Here is a 17,228-nt window from a genome sequence, read left to right as displayed (position 1 = left end):
AAAGGGCTTTACCCTGTTGATAATGGCCTGAAAAAGCCTGGGGGTTTAAACGGATTTGAAACTACCAAGGCTAAGGAGGACTAAACATCAACAAAAAGAAAAAGAAAACAAAATAAAAGGTTATCTAAAATTCATAGGTAAATGGCTATTCTAAATACCAGTAATGCATTTACTTACCATGTGTCAAATGCAAATGAAGCAGTACAGATATCCTTTTCTATATCCTTTAGTTAAACAACATTCTTTAGGAGCTAAGGAGCCTCCCTATCTCTGCTTAATTCTAATAATCTCATTTCAAAATCGGAGTGCTGCTCCTAGACAAGACACTAGTCTCACTGGGATGGACACTTCCTGAAGTGGTATAGACCACACAACTTTCTGGTCAATTCTCATTTTAATCTTATTCCTGAATTAGAGTTTTCATATTTTAACTGAGATTACACCTCTCCAGGGGGTAAGCTGTTTCACCAATGTCCCAAATTTCCCACCTCCTGCAAGCTCCCTAAAAAATGTTAAATGCATTTTCCACGGGTTGTTTTAGGTATTTTACACCAAAAACTTGATCCCATTCACTCCAGCTCCCCCACCCATCACTTGATAGTGTTTTTTGGTTTGTTTTGTTTTTGTCGTTCTAAGATTCTGATTCTTAGGAATCAGTGTAAATTCGCCTATTGTTTTCATAAACACTGAGTTGTATTCTTTATAGTGCTTGCTGTGGTCTTTGTTAACTGGCAGATGAGTTGATCTATTTCAGGCATCCTATTATCTACTCTCTGCTGGTTTTATTTTAAAGTAAAAGATAATGCAGTCAGAAACTTTAAAAGATAACAGCATGCGATCAGGATATTCTGCAAACATTGTTTAATTTAGTCCAGTAATAATGAGGACGATGGCCTCTCACCTTCTGAGACACCCACATTCTGTCTATGGAGTGTGTCTCTCTAAATAAATCCACTTCTTACCTATCACTTTGTCTCTCACTGAATTCTTTCTGTGATGAGACATCAAGAACCTGAGCTTCATTAAGTCCTGAGACCAGGAACTAAGGCCCCCACCCAGATGGGGGATGGCAACTTCAGGCTGAGCACAAGATTCCTGGAACACCATCCTGTTACCTCACCACCAGCCAATCAGAAGAAAGTCATGCAGCCTGCAGCCCTCACCCCAAATTTTGCCTATAAAGACTTCTCCCTGAAAACCATCACGGAGTTTGGGGTTTTGAGCATGAACCCCAAAGCCAAGGGCCCATTCTCCTTGCTTGGCCCTGCAATAAACATTTCTCTGCTCAAAAACAAAAAGATGATGATGATGATAATAAAAGCTAAAGTGGATGAATTTTATTAGTGTGCCAGGCACTCTTTTAAGCACTTTAACTCAGTGTTCCTCAAAACAAACATCTGAGATAGGTACTTGAATCATCCCATTTTACCAGATGTGGAAACTGAAGGAATGTGGTTGGGTCACATAGCAAGGAAATGTCGGAACCAGCATTCACACTCGGGCAGTCAGGTTCCAAAGTCTGTGATATTAAATATTATGCTATATATTCTGACTGTCCTTTGCTTAAATATGAAATGGGCATAAAAAGTGACTCGACTAAAACAGTTTTCTAAATTTCAACTTTTGAAGCTTGGGTCTTTGTAATTTGGCAACTTTGATTTTGCTTCAAAAGAATTTACACATTTCCAAAATTACTTTTCTCCTTAATTCACCCACTGCAAGTCCTGTGGGCCTCCTTTAATACAGATGTTCAGAATCTCCATTTCCTAGTAGGGCAATAGGTGTATTGAAAGGAGAGTACTGTTGCTCCCCTTCAAAATGATTGACCCAAGCGCCAGGAATAGAATTTGCTCCGCTTCCAGGATGCAGGTGCAAGGGCAGTCTGGGGGATGGTCAAGGTCCACTCTCATTCCCAGCTGCCTCTCCGGATCCCCTCCCTAGTGGCCGGCCCCCTGAAGCAGTAGAGAGGAGACAGGTCAGAGTCGAGGCACCAGTGGCCATTGATAAGCAGCTGCAGGCACAGCCAGTATGAATCTGCGGCCCAAAATCCAGGGCCTCTGAGCAAGAAGGTTGAGGTTGTGAAGACATATTTACATACACTGTCCGCTGTGAGGATGCCTCCCCACCTTCCTCATCCTGCCTCAAAAGAGAGAAAAAGTGAGCTTCCAGAAAACAAACGTGCTCTCTCCTCTGCCCGACTTGTTTACACTTCCAATTAGTCAACTTTGGGGGATTTCCAGTTGGTGGAATTTTACTATCACTGCAGCATATCTCTGAAAATTTCTTTTTTCGTAAGCTTCTAGTTTTTTATGTGTAGACTCAAGGATATGGAAAGACTGCTGACACACTGCATTGTGGACCCACAAATTGTGAGAGACAGACTTCGGCTTTGAGACTTGCCAAGCCACAGGGGAAAGGTCAGTCACAAAACAGATCCAGGCTTCACCCGTGAGTTGCTAAATGCGGAGCTATGCGAAGGTTACCACTGCTTAACTGTCACAAAAGTCATATCTGTGCCCCCCAGCATACCCAGGCCCTGCCACAGTACTGACACATAGTAGATGCTCAAAGAACTGTGGAGTGGAAGAGTAAATAAATCGATGCAAACCTTACAATCGTGCTCTCACCAGTTAGGCAAAACAGCTCAGAAAGCAAGAGCATTTTTTTCTCTCTTCATGAAAATATTCAAGAAGAAAAACTATACACACAACTTTCTATATATGAACACAGTCCTTAAAAGATATTTTCAAAAATTATCAGTAAAAATATTTTATAATCACATAATCTTTATTAACATATCTGGCAAAAGTACAAAAAATGTTTTGGAACACAAGAGAGTAAAACTTACATGTATATATGAAACCTACATATATATATATAAAACTTACACATATATATGAAAACTTACATAAGAGTAAAACACAGATATGTGAAAATGGGGGCTAAGTTTTATGATACATAACAAAATTACTCATTGTTCACAAGAATCTTACTGACTCTTCTTTTCCATACCACTTTCCCCAAAAGCTTAGATATGCAAACAACTTAGATGGCAATGCATAACTTAGATATGCAAATATACAAAGCATCTATTGTTTTCATTTCCGTTCTTCACCATGTATTTTGTGCCTTCAACACAATAATTTCTTTATTATCCAAGTTCCTATTCCCCCCAAAATTTACATTTTTATGGTACTTTCCAATCAGAAATACTTTCACATATATTACTCATTCTACCTTTAAAAGTGTCCTATTGAGTAACTAGAGAAGCTATTAAAATGACTCTTCATTGTAATATTCCCATTTTAGTGATAAGGAAATCAAGGTCAAGCAGAAAGGAATTACTCCAAATCTCAGAGCCTGAAAGTGACAGAGCTAAGAGTGGGACACAGCCTTACAGAAGCCCAATGCTCTGTGCACTAAAATGCTCTGTACACAGACCTCCAAAGAATCCAAAGAATCCTTCTGCTCTCTCTGAAGCAGATCGCTGCTAAATCCTTCACCTCATGTACTCCCCAAGTACTTAAATACGAATTTAGATAAAGAGGCAAAAATAGATCAAGACTATACAGCACTCTGCCTCAAAGAAGCAGGGTGTTGGGCAAATTATTACAAACTTCACCATTCAGGAGTCACAGCTAACACACCTGATGAAGGTATAATAAGGGGTAAAAAAAGAGTCATAGAGAAAACAGGCAACACACAGAGAAGAAAATAATAATTCATTAAGTTCTTTAAGATAACAAAGGTGTGTGAAAGCAAACCTCCAGTGACAGAAGGAAGCATGCTGAACAAACAGCAGTCAACAACCTTCCTCCCTAACCACTGCCTTCACCCCTAAGTGCCAGGCCAGCTGCTCTGGCCAGAGAAGGGAGGACACTCTAGTCTAAACTGGCACAGCCACATTTGGGCGCCTGATCCTCAGGCACAGCCAGCGGCAGGCCGCCTATCTAACTCAGGCCCGGGAGATAAATCTCTCACCGTGAGAGGGGGAGGCTAGGCAAACAGCTGCTACTTCTCTACACTTCATTCATTATTCAGTACCTCCTCACAGCAACTCTGTCCAACATCCCATGTTTTCAGATATGCATTATAAAGTCAGGCAGCAAGAGGTGAGAAGATCAAAACTATAAACAAGTTCACCTTCACCTCCTGCGTTTTTCAAAATTTGTTTCCAAAGTGAAGAGTTAGCTAGGTTTTATTTCTCTGTGTCAATTAGTATCATTTACCATGGTAGCTTACCCTTTGGCATCTATTAAAAACAAATGCATACATGCAAACACCTGTTCACGCACATATATATGTAAATAAATCCTGCAGGATAACTGAAAAAAACAAGCAATTATCTAAAATGGTCTCTTTTGGGAATACCCTGGTGGTCCAGTGGTTAGGACTCTGAGCTTCCATTGCAGGGGGCACGGGTTCAATCCCTGGTCAGGGAACTAAGATCCGGCAAGCCACACGGCGAGGCCAAAAATAAATAAATAAATAAAATGATCTCTTTCACTCACAGACACACAACTTATTATCACCTCATACTTGGAACACTGTTCTAATCAAAGCCAGTCAAGTCAGGTTTGCCTTTGGAAACACTGGTTTTAGAACTTCAGAGTACAAACTAAAATAATTTTTTAAAACCTTAAATAATAACTATCTATATAAATAACCACTAAGCAAAAACAATGCATATGTTTTAATAACAGTGACCAAATAAATCAAAATCTCAAGTTTGACCTCAAGTTCTTTCAAGCTATATGACCTTGGGCAAGTTATAGCAAATTAAGAGGCATTTGTTTCAAAGGTCCCTTTTAACACTCAAAATTCTGTCAAATTTTAATGTTGGACTTATTCAATACTGAGGCAAAGAGAATACAACCATGAAAATAATAAAATGCATGCTTTAAAGCAGGGCTTAAAGACCAAAAAAGAAACACTCCCTAAATGATGAACAGCTGATCTGCAATGCACACAAACCTGCTACAATCTGATGGCCTCCTTCCTCTCTTCCTCCTTCACCTCCTTCCCCTTAGAGACTAAGGCTCAGACCACCGTGTCTTCCTGATGTTACCACCTACTGGTTCAGAGCAGGGAACTATCTGCTCCACCTATCTTTTCCCCACCACCTCCTTTCACCCCCGCTCAGAAGGATTATAAATACACACACAGGTGCACCCCTCTCTGCTTTCACTGCTCACGACTTATTTAATTCTATCTCAAGTAACCACACTGTGGTTTGGCTGCTTTTCCAACTATCTGTTGACAACTGATAGTTTCATCCACAGTCCCCTCGCCCCCATCAGTCCACATGACCTGGTTGGGGGATCTAGGGCTGAACCCAGAATGCTAGTAAACTAAGCCAATCAGCCTACTTCCCCTCAGGAGCTGGAGATATGATTCACCGAATCCAAGGCCAGTGAATCGCAGGGCCTTTTCAGGTGCCCAGCACATAGTGCACATTCTCCTAAAGGACCAGAATCTGGAAGCTGCCGAAACCACCTTGCCTCTACAAGAAGCCTAAGACCGAGCACACCAAAGCTAAGTTGAGCAGGCAGAGAAAGGTCACATCCCAGTGGAATTATGTGAACTCCTAAGTAAAGCTCCACCTGAACTGTCAGTTAGGAGAGACAATAAATTCCCCTTTTGTTGCAACCAGTCTAGGCTGCATTTTCTGCCACTAAGTAACCCAAAAAATGTCTTATTGCTACATCTGTATATATATTCAATAATGAATCTTGGCTCTACTGGTCCCTCACACTGTCACCTGAGGCAAGTTAATACTTAACCTCTCTAGGCCACAGTTTGCAAAATGGAAATGATGCTGATCTCAAAGGATTATGGTGAGGATTTTAAATTACATAAAACACCGATCATAAGGCCTGGCAGGTTGTAGGCACTCAGTAAATGGCAGTTCCTACTGTTGTTTGGGCAACTGCTTTTTGCTCTGTCCTCTAATGTGTAAGGGAATAAATGAACCTAATTTTTGCTGACAAGAATACAAGTAGAATTAGTACAAACAGCAAGAATTTGGTGTAAAACTAGAAAAGGTAACAAATCAGAGACTTTAGACTTTAAAGTTCTTCAAGATGTACGGAAGTACCTTTGAGAGTTTCTCTCCATCACTAAGTTCTCTAACACTGATCTGTCCACAATTAAACCTCTTCCTTTGAACACTAATGTCTAAATCAAGTAAATGTGGAAGCCACTGATTTGTATTCATTAATCCAGTAACTATATTTTGTGTATTTAAAACAATACAGGTTAAGCAGACTTTCACTTATAGTATCAAACATGTAGAGAATTCTGCTGTGCACTGCCCCAAACTCCATCTCCTGATATCACAATACAACCATTATGGGTTAACATTAATTTATATCTCTTGTTTTCAATTAATTTCTGCCATAACCATGTCATTATGCCAGTATTTTCTGAGTCGCTAGTGAATGGCAAAAACAAATAGAGCAATCGTGATTTAATCAGAGACTTCACTGTTCAAACAGCCAGCAAAAGTAGACACATTTAGAATAGTAAATGGATAACAAAACACACTTACAGGCTCATTAATAAGAAGGCAATTAGGTCTTCTGGGAAAATTCATTTTCTCAAAGAATGCTAAAGCAAGCTACAAAATGCAAGTAAAATTGTGTTTTGATATGAACAGTGTACACTGTCTATTACATCATAATTTTTCTCTGGAGAAAACTGACAAGAATCTGTTCTTAAATATGAGCACAAAGGATAGTAAAAAGAACACCAGTGATATTTAATGCATTCTACCTAACTCCCATTCATTAAATTTGACTGTCCTATAAATGAGCTCCTTATTACAAAAATCCTTAAAATACACTTCGAAGAGAAAGAGAAATATAAAACAAGAAACTGCAGTTACTAGTTAAAAAAAGGGAATTATCGTTTTCCGTATCAACATGTCAATATGCAAAGTAAAAATGATTGGCATATATCATGTTTGGTTCCTCAGATAATATGTTTACCTTTAAATATTCTCATATAATATGTTCACAACTAAAAGTATTTAGCCTTATTTTTATTCTCTCATGAAATATTTTTTTCAAAATTGTCTGAGTATTCTTTTTTAAAACCTGAACAGTATTGCTGTTTTGATGCATCTGGGGTGTTAAATTATAATTCAGTAAATACTGATCAGAAATATAATTCCAGGGAAATCTGTTTCATGTTGTAATTAATCCTTTCACAGTACTCTTACAACTCTACAGTAAAGAGCATGTGGCAAATCTTTTCAAGCTGATCTTTCTTTGTCCTAGAGCAGTGTTTCTCAAAAATTAAATGTTCAAGCAAATCACCTGGGGATTTTATTAAAAGGCAGATTCTGAGTCAGTAGGTCTGGGGTGGGCTCTGATATGTGGTCACAAGATCATCACAAGTTCCCAGGTGATGCTGATGCTGCTGGTCCATGGACCATAATTCAAGTAAGCAAAATTCTAGGGCATCTTACCATTGATGAATCCAATGACCAAGAAGCAATCAGCCATCAGCCTTTAAATGGGCAGTGAGGGCATTAGAAAGTCTTCCTCTCTCTACTCTTGAATTTGCTGGACTACCTAAGTCGAATCACATCAAGGAGCTGAGGCCAGTCTGCCACTTAAGCAGCTGCTAGCACCCTACTGTCCAACAAGGACTAGGGGAATTTCTGTAGCTGATCAGCTGCTGCCCTGGACTGGGTTTGGAGAATCAGCCTACAAGCAGCTGGTTAAGGCACAGGCTGCATTTGGAAGAGTTTATATAAATAGATACCAATCTATTGGAATTAGGTTTCTTATTTTCTCCTTTAAAGTACAGTACAGTGCAGTATATTATATACTATATAGTTCATAATTTTCCATTTCAGTTTCTTCATCTATGAAGTTGACAAAATAATTCTCTACTTTCAATACTCTATCTAGAATATAAGTATAGGAGTTTGATCCCATCTGTAGATATTCTTGGTTTCCTTCCCACTCGAACCTTTGGACAATGATGTTCTATCGTTGTTAAGATATGTGTGTGTGTGAATACACATATTTACATCTTTCAATTTTCTCAACAAAATAAATGCAAACAGTAACTCTAGACACTATTTTATTTGGATTTGTTTCTGAGCTCTTCTTTTGAAAATAATTCCTAGAATGACACCTGTAAAAGGATTCAGCCAGCACGGCTCTGTTCATCATTTTTATTAACAGAGCTCTATCTACAGTCGTATAAAGTGGAAACATGGATTATTTCATTCAGGACCACTTAATTTGCTCCTAAAACAATTGTAAGTGACAAAATAAGCCGCTTGTAATTTTTATGGATTACCAACACACAGAGGAGAATGCCAAAAAACTCAACCAGAGTTAAGTGGGGAAATGGCAATGTTCCACAACAGGATTGATGTGATCCTTACATCCCAAGCCCAATGTTTCCCAGAAGCTCAACAATCTGCAAAACCACACAAAACTTTTTTAATTATGTAAGTTGTTTTTATTACTAAAATACTAACTACAAATCAAAAGAATTCCCGTAAGAATACTGCAGGAAAATAAACATACCTTTCCCAACAGAATTTTCATGGAATTAATAAAACCTTTTATGTGGAACTATGTTTAAGAGCATTTCTCATAAAAACACAATTTCCACTAAGACGGAATTTGAAGTTTGTAAACCATCTACCTCCAGACTTCTCATTGACATCACACATTAAAACATAACTTTTAAAGTTTTCCAAAGCCCAGATGTATGTCACTATCTCAAAATAATCGGCAATGTGGCACTCAAATTTTTTCTAACCCCATTTACAAAAAGGAACTCATGGGCTTCCCTGGTGGCGCAGTGGTTGAGAGTCTGCCTGCCGATGCAGGGGACACAGGTTCATGCCCCGGTCCGGGAAGATCACACATGCCGCGGAGCGGCTGGGCCCATGAGCCATGGCTGCTGAGCCTGCGCGTCCGGAGCCTGTGTTCCGCAATGGGAGAGGCCGCAACAGTGAGAGGCCGACGTACCGAAAAAAAAAAAAGGAACTCAAAGTCTCTCTTCCATTGAGAGATATATAAGCACAAACAAATACTCTGTGACATTAAAAGATTATTTCATGGATTTACAAGTTTATTTCTACCTTCAATTGAAATAAAAAATTAGCTTGATTGATGTACTTACTTTGTTATCAAATACCCATTTAAGATATCATGAATTGACAAAATACCATTATTCAGAACTATGACAAACAGCATGAGTTTTGATGAAAGAAAAACAAGTCATGTTCAAAAGCAATTATAACGTTTTTAGGCAAAAAGAAACACCATTTGATAAAGGAACACAAACCAGACACATATGATCAAAGGGTAAAGTCTGAGAGGAATACACAGAGGGAAGTTTTTACATCCACAGAATAAGAAATGAATGTGTTCGGGCAAAGGCAAAGGCTGATTCCAATAAACAAATCAAAAATAGGGCTTTTTTCCCTCTTTAGAAAATTAAAGATCAAACACACACACACACACACACACACACACACACACACACACACACACACACACGAGATCCCAGTGCTTTGTTTTGTCTTTAAGAACAATCTGTAAACTCCCTTGATGTTTCCTGCTCTCAGTCTTCCAACAATCCTCTTCCTGCCCTGCGTGAAGAGCAAGTAGGGGAAATAGGAAGAGCACAAGGCAGAGGAGGACAGCATTTTCCATGCCTCAGAGAAGCAGATCCATATTCAGCATGACTTACACTGTCTTTAACACCATCCTGAGCAGACCTAGAACACAGCACTTCAAAAGCATTAGTAGGCAACAACCTAGTTTCTCTATATAGGACCATATCACATGAATTAAATGTTTGATAAAGGCCATAAAAACGTGTAGTAAACCATCACTGCCTAAAATATGAGATTAGGTGGGAGGGCTGGCATTTGCTCTGATTAATGGTTGAGTCATATTTCCAGTTTCTAAGAACATGATCAGCACCAAAAGATATCTGGTGAAAACGAAAAGGCTGTGATTTTGTGTATCTGCACGTGGGGCTTTGTTGTTGCTAGAGGGGAGTGGGAAGGAGTGTGGGAGAGGGGCAGAATGGCAGAGGGGTTGATTTATTTTTCAAATTCACATTTATGAATACAAAGAGAAGAGCTGTCAGCAGCACACATGCCAAAGCCCAAATAGCAGCCAGACCTGCCTCTTCCCGTCTGGGCTGGCCAGACACAAAACGACATCTTGCAATGTAGGAAAATCAACAGAGTCAGTTATATGGAGACTGGTGAAACAAAAACCAGTCCCAGAAATGTCTGGTTACATATTATTAATAGTTTAGAACTTGGAGTTTTAATGAATTGAGGGATCGAGAGATTCTGGCCAATCAAAACCAGAAAACCAACAGGCAAACCTTTAAAAAGCTGTCTCTCTGATGTATCTTCCCAGTAGAGATAATAAGTATAAGAGAAATTTAACTCACATACAGAGACAGCAAAGAGTGAGACACTGGGAAAGTGGCACTGCTTAGATGAGTTGCAAGGTTCTAAGGGATCAAGTAAGTAAACGCTTACAGTGTGACATGCCAGGAACTATATCCAAGGCAGGATCTGGAGTTGCATTTCCAGGCTCACATCATACTAGAGAGACAATAGTCCCTCTCTAGGTCACTGATAAGACTGCATCTAAAAAGCCACACATTTTTCTCCCACTGAGATGAAAAGGGTGAACAGCCAATAGTTAAACAGACAGCTAAAGAAATTGACTAAAAATAAATTTCTTCTATAGTTTGAATACTATGAATGTTAATAGTGACTCTTCTACAGGTTCAGCTCAAGTAAGGATTTACAGAAGGTAAGTAAAAAAAGAAAAGGATAATTTCTCTCAATGTGCTGATAAAATTATGGTCTGGTCAATCTAGGATGTTTATGTTTAACAACAATTAAAAGGAATGAATGGCTGAGTGACACACACACACACACAAATACACACAAACACACACACTCCTGAACAGTCTGTGCTTATACCAGGACAGACTAGGGGAGCGAGAAAAGACTGAAGTCAAGGCACTTAGCTACTTTAATATATGATGATTACACCCCAGATAGCTGCATAATGTTTGACAATATACAGTTCCAGCTCATTTAAACTATTTCACACTATCCTCATAAAAAGCATGAGGAAAGTTCAGAACAGGTATTATTATCCCCATTTTACAGATGAGAAAGCTGAGTCTCCAGGTACCTCATCTATGACTGATTTTGTCAGTCATCTGAGTCCTAATACAAAAAACTTTCTCACATTGTATCAAGAGATGGCAACTACACAACCCAGTGAATAAACTTCAGCACATCCTTATGCTTCTATGCCTCAATTTCCCCAGATGTAACACAGATATGACACATTTTTTTAGGTGTTAAGTGAGCCATCAAACTGAAAGAATATAAGTCGAGATTTATAAGAAGATCTGGAAGTTCAGGTTTTCAAGAGGCTCACCATGTAGCATTTTTACACCTTAACCCCAAAAGCTAAGAAAAAATTCAAAATGATGAAAATGTTCCTAAACTGTGGTTTAAACAAAGCAGACTGGATGAGTACATGATATATCAAAGATCCAACTACCTGCAGTCTTTCAAGTTTTGCTTTCGAGGCTCACCATGTTAGGAAGCACACAATAATATCTAAAAGTGGAAAATGGCCTAATAAGTGTGATTTTAAAACATACTTTAAAGTTCTGAACATGTATTTGTTTTACACTTTTAAAGCATTTTTATTTAAACTTCTCAAAAGAAATAAAAGTTCATCATTTAAAGAATGCAAGAAAAAAAACAAGAATACACCTCCAATCTCTGACCCCGTGTCTTTGCAACAAATCTGACTGCCATAAAATCTGATGACAGAAGAATAACAAATGACTTATGCGAAGCAGAAAATGGAAATTTTTACAAAACAAACGTTTAGCTTATGGAGAAAGGCAGATCCACAATCTGAACTGTGGGAATAAAAGACATTCATTTCTGGGCATATGTACAAAATCTGAATGGCAAAATTTTGAGATACAGTCCTGCCACAATTGCATTTGTTAGGACTGCACATTCTTTCACTTAACTATAAAATAAAGTCGAATGTTTTGCTTTGTCAAAAAAGAAAAGCCAGGTTTATTTAGTTAAATTACTTGGAACTGCATGTCTAAGAACATAACTGTTCATTAGAGATATCTGAACTCCAGGGATCAGAAAAGCTCATCTGTACGTTCCGCTGGAGAAATTTAATATTTATTTGCTCATTAAAGGGTAAATAACATTTGAAAAGAGAAAAAGAAAAGTTTCTTTACAGATGAAAATATATCCATCAGTTGTTGAGACATTAATAGTTGCAAATTTTGAATACATATAAGTTTAATCATACAACTGGTAGAATTCCAACTTTCAATTAACAAACTACATGCCTTTTCAAGCGTAGGCTCTCCGTGCATTGACAAACACTGTGCAGAAATCTGTACCCACTCCAACTTGCCTGCATGTAATGTCTTACATCAAGCACGCTTCCAGTACCAACGGGCATTATATGTCAGACATGCTTTCAGTAATGCTTACTCCAGAAAGAATTAAAATTAGGCTTTCATTGCACATAGCTGTTGTCCTCCGTATACATCACCTGTATACATAACTTTTCCTGTACACGCTGCATTTCATAACCTGCCTGAGTGCACAGCACATGCTGCCATCTGAATTTGTTATCTACCTCCTTTTACAGAGTTCTAAAGGGGGGAAAGAGAACGGAAGGGAAATAAACATTACTCCGGAAAACAACGATTTGAGTTTACTTCCAGGAAACCAGGCAGCCACAACAACGAGAGAAACTGACAGTGCAAAGTTCGTCCGTTCTCCGCGTCCTGTGGCCTCAGCCAGGAGCGCGGCTGTCGCTTCCCCCGTCTTGTCCAGCAGCCCTCGGCCACCTCTGCGTCTCCATCTGCACCGCGCAAACCAAGGAAGCAGATGCGCTCGCCAGCCAAGCAGAGCTGGGTGGGCTGGCCAGAAAAGTTGTCTGGACTGGCGGGAGGCTAACAATCGCCCGGGAGCCTGCTCCCCAGCGTCCACCTGGTGAAACTTCAGAGCCCCCAGAGGAGAGAACGAAAGAAGCAACCGCCAGGAAGGGTCACAGAACTGGAAGGGAACGGAGGACGGCACTGGGAGAAATGGGGTTTCACGGACTTCTCTAAGCGGTTTTACTAGGACCCAAAGGGCTAACTGGCGAGACCGCACCGGATGCCTCCTCTTGGGTTCTCTGGGCGGGCGGCAGTCGTTTGTAGCCCCCATCACGCAGGCCGGCTCCGGGAGGAGCTGGGCCAGCTTCGCGGTGGCTCTGCCGGAGGAGCGGGCTCCCCCACCACGGGTCAGGCTTCCCGGACCCGGCGCCTAGACCTCGCTGCCCAGGACTGCTCGGCGTGGATCCTTAGAATCATGTTTCAAAACATCTTACAGGCTCCGCCAACACACACACGGAACCTACTCCGCGCAGCGCCCTAACCCACAGCGCGAACCCAGGAGCAGCCCCACGCTGGAGGAGGCGACAAGGACTGGGGGAAGGACGGGGAAGTAGTTAGACAATAGTCAGGAGAGGTTATTCCCGGGACAAAAAGCACCTGGCAAAGCGCGCCGAGGTCACTCCCTTCAAGTCTCCACCTTTCTGACAATGGCTTCCCCGGGAATTTTTTTTTGGAACGCTCTAGCGGCGGAGAGCAACAAGCCCGCACTACGAGCAAGAGAGTAGCAGTCCCCAGAGTCGTAACTACTTTTTCCTTCTCTCTTCCCCGGCGCGGTGCAGCCGGCGCCGGACGCCGAGGTTCCCAGTTTCCCAAGAAAAGCACTGTCTCGCGCACTCCGGCACAGCCCTGCCCGCCTGCGCCCGGAGCGATCCTCCGCCGGGAACAATGGGTCGCGACGAGGAAACTTACCTGCCCCCGTGGCGCCCAGCCCCGTGCCCCGCGTCCCAGCCGGCACGGAGTCTGGGGACATCTCTCCCTCTGCCCACCCCGGGTCGCGAAAGCTTCCCCCTCTTCCCCCCCGGCCCTAGAGAGGAGCCGGCTCCACCCCTGGAGAGCCCCGGGTTGGGGGCATTCGTCGGAGCTCCGGACGCCTCCTCGGCCACTCACCTGCGGAGAACTGGCCTTGGGCCGACCCCAGGAGAGGCCAAGGGGAGAGGAGCAAGAGCGCCACAAAAGCAGGCAGCGCCGCCGCCGCTGTATCCATGTCGACTTTGGGAGAAGTTTCAAGCCGCTTTGCAAAGAGCTGCCGGGGGGTATCGCAGCGAAATCCACAGCTGAGGGGTCGGCCGGGCCCGGCGGGGTGAGGGCGGGGAGTGGACAGCCTCCCGCCCGCACTTTTTCCTGCTCCGCGGTCGCCAAACTACCTCTGGGGCGCCAGCGTTGCCCGAGTCGCCGGCCGGCCGCGGCAGCAGCTCTCCATGCTCGGCAGAGGCTCTCCTGTTAGTCAAGAGTTACTTTGCTCTGGGAGGGATGGGGGCGGAGCCGGGGGTGACGTCGCCCCGCGGGCTCCGGGCGCTTCTGAGGAATGCAGGCTCGGGCGCGGCGCCGCCGCCGCCTCCTGTCGGAGAGACGCGCGCCAACCCCGGCCGCGCGCCCCGCGCTCCGCGCCGCCTTTGTTCGCCGCCCTGGCCCAGCCGCCCGCCGCCGCTCTGGGGCAGCGGGCGCGAAAGGGGACCTGCGCCGTTGTCTGCCCTGTTTCAGAAATCGCAGTTTGAAAAGCGAGAGTTGGGTAAGCAGTGTGGCCGGACCCCAGAGGATGAACGCGGAGAAACCCCACCGCCCAAGCAGAGGCGCCCCGGGGTTCTGTCCCCAAGGCGGAGGTCCTACCGTATCGGTGGCCGGTAGGAAGAAGGGGGAGTGTAGAAGCTCCCAGAGGGAACACCCACCTGCATCGCAAACTCTCTGTTCCCTATTCGTGTAATAAGGAATGAGACACCCCACCCCCGTAGAAAACTTATTGTTCCTTCTTCATATAAAAATAAAACTTGAACCAAAATAAATGTTCAGTAACTTCCCAGTGTGAACAGCTGGCATGTCTCATTTTTGGTTTGTCATTTGCCGATATTTGGATTTACTCTCTGCTTCACTGACTTTGCTTGTAGTTCTGAAACCTTCCGGCCTCTTTCTACTTCCCTCCGGAAGAACCTAACAACTGCATCAGGGCTTATTATCCTTGCCTTTCACGAGGGTATGCTGGAGTAGGAAAGGCTTTTTGTTTTGATTTTAATATCTCAGAGATATTTAAGACATAAGTATTTAACAAAAGAACTTTACACGGACAATGAAAACAGCAACAAATGATTTCATCCGTTGGAAAATAATGCTGTATTATGACAGTAAAGTATTTTACAGTTTGCTGATTCTTCAGAAGCTTGAAGTGGTTTCACCATATGCCACATTTATAATACTTGCTTCTGTGAAGACTGTATAGTGCGTACTTTATTCATTTTTGTAAAATAGCGAATAAAATAGATGTGGTCACAGTAGAATAAACAATTTTTATTCAGAATTTTGGTGTCATATATACAATTCCTAGAACAATGGAATATCTTGATTGACATCTGTCAGTTACTCAGACACCTTTAGCTTTTGTAAATCACGGACAATGTGACATTCAATTTAATATAATATTCACACAATTTCCCAGGACACATATCCCTTTATTCAGATTAAGTATACGCTATTAAAGACCAGGTTGATGGTAGAACTCATTATATATGTACACACACATATATATATATACCAATCAGCAAGGAAAATACTTCTTTAAAAATTTGATAAGAATAGATGCTTGATTAAACGTAACTGGCAGTCTTACAGCTGGCTCATTGGCACACTGACTAGCTCAGCACTTGTCAATTCAATTCAGCAATAAGTTCATTCTTCCTTAGGGTGCAATGTAGATTATTTTTTAAGTCATTAACCTATAACTGTTAGCACATCACTGTTCCTATTTCTTTGATTGAAGAATATTCCTAAATCCTAGGTAACAAAAAACTGAAGGACATATATTTTCCTTTTAAAGGACTTAGCAGAACTTTGTAAAACTTAGCAATAATATGTCTCAGGAAAAACAAACACCCCTCTTCCCCCATCCATAAACTAATTAATCTGTTCTATTCCTGACAGAGAGTTCATGACTTGGTAGGTTTGTTTGTTTAAACACACAGAAAGCTTGTTTAAAAATTGATATACAGTGCCAGGGCAAAGTGCGCACAGTTATAGCTTGCCCATTCCTTGGGTCAACTGACAGAAGATTCATCTCATTTTCTCCATTCAGGAAGTAATAACAATAACAAGTAATGTTTAGAGCGCTTACAATGTGCTAGGCACTGGTTTAAAATACATAATGTCTCGTTGAGACATTAAGATATACAAAGTCTCGTTGAGTTAAGACAACAATCCTATGACATCAGTACAGTTATTACTCTCATTTGACAAATGAGGAAACAAAGTTAGAGATTAAGTAATTTGTCCAACAGCACATATATGAGTAAGAAGTGGGGGAGGGGAAACAAAGAGGGACAAGGAAATCCTCAAATGGAGTCAGCAAACTAGCAAGGATGTCTTCTCACTAAAAATCAAAGCAATGCAACAAAACTTTTGGACAAGTAAATCAGTACTTTTGTCCTTAGTTGTCACTAATGCTGGCCACAATACCTAATGCTGGCCATGGTATATTGAAATCATTTGAGTAGAGAATATATGTGTCTTTCACATAGTACTCGGCAAATATTAGGAATTTACTAGGTCTTTGTTAATTTGAAAGAATGGATGAATGTATCAATTAAACAATAGAAGAGTAAATTTGATATAACAAAAAAAATTGTCAACGTGTTCAAAAAAATCACTAAAATGTTTGTATTCTTTAATCTACTAGCTATTCTAAGGAAATAATCTAAAATATGGGAAGTGTTATAGACACAAAGATATTTATCACTTACAAAAGGGAAAACTGGAAATAATACAAAAGTCCAACCATAGGCAGATTCATGAGCATTATCTGGATTGAATATCTCACAGCCCCTAGAAATGAAGGTATTAAAAAAAGAGTAAGCTGCAAAGTGGGAAGATGTTTCTGATAAAATGTTGGGAAAAAAAAACGATCAGAAGACAATACAGATACATCTTCAGTTTGGGAAGATGAAAATGTTCTGGAGATGGATGGTGGTGATGGTTGCACAACAATGTAAAAGTACATAATGCCATGGAACCAT

At 41.3% G+C, this 17,228-nt stretch overlaps 1 protein-coding gene across 8 annotated transcripts in view; it reads right to left on the bottom strand.

The window, feature by feature from the left end:
- The window catches only part of PTPRK (protein tyrosine phosphatase receptor type K), a 566,839-nt gene extending 552,371 nt beyond the window's left edge, over positions 1-14,468 (bottom strand). For all 8 annotated transcript variants that reach the window (XM_049695646.1, XM_049695648.1, XM_049695650.1 and 5 more), the window contains exon 1: positions 14,119-14,468. In XM_049695646.1, coding sequence (XP_049551603.1) covers positions 14,119-14,215 — 97 coding nt within the window. In that variant the 5' untranslated portion in view covers positions 14,216-14,468. The remainder of the gene's footprint in view (positions 1-14,118) is intronic.
- Positions 14,469-17,228: the final 2,760 nt, after the last annotated feature.

This window comes from Orcinus orca, chromosome 12 (assembly GCF_937001465.1).
Source record: "Orcinus orca chromosome 12, mOrcOrc1.1, whole genome shotgun sequence".
Classification (NCBI taxonomy): Eukaryota; Metazoa; Chordata; class Mammalia; order Artiodactyla; family Delphinidae; genus Orcinus; species Orcinus orca.
Note: the sequence above shows the minus strand (reverse complement) of the source record. Positions and strands in the feature narration are given on the sequence as shown.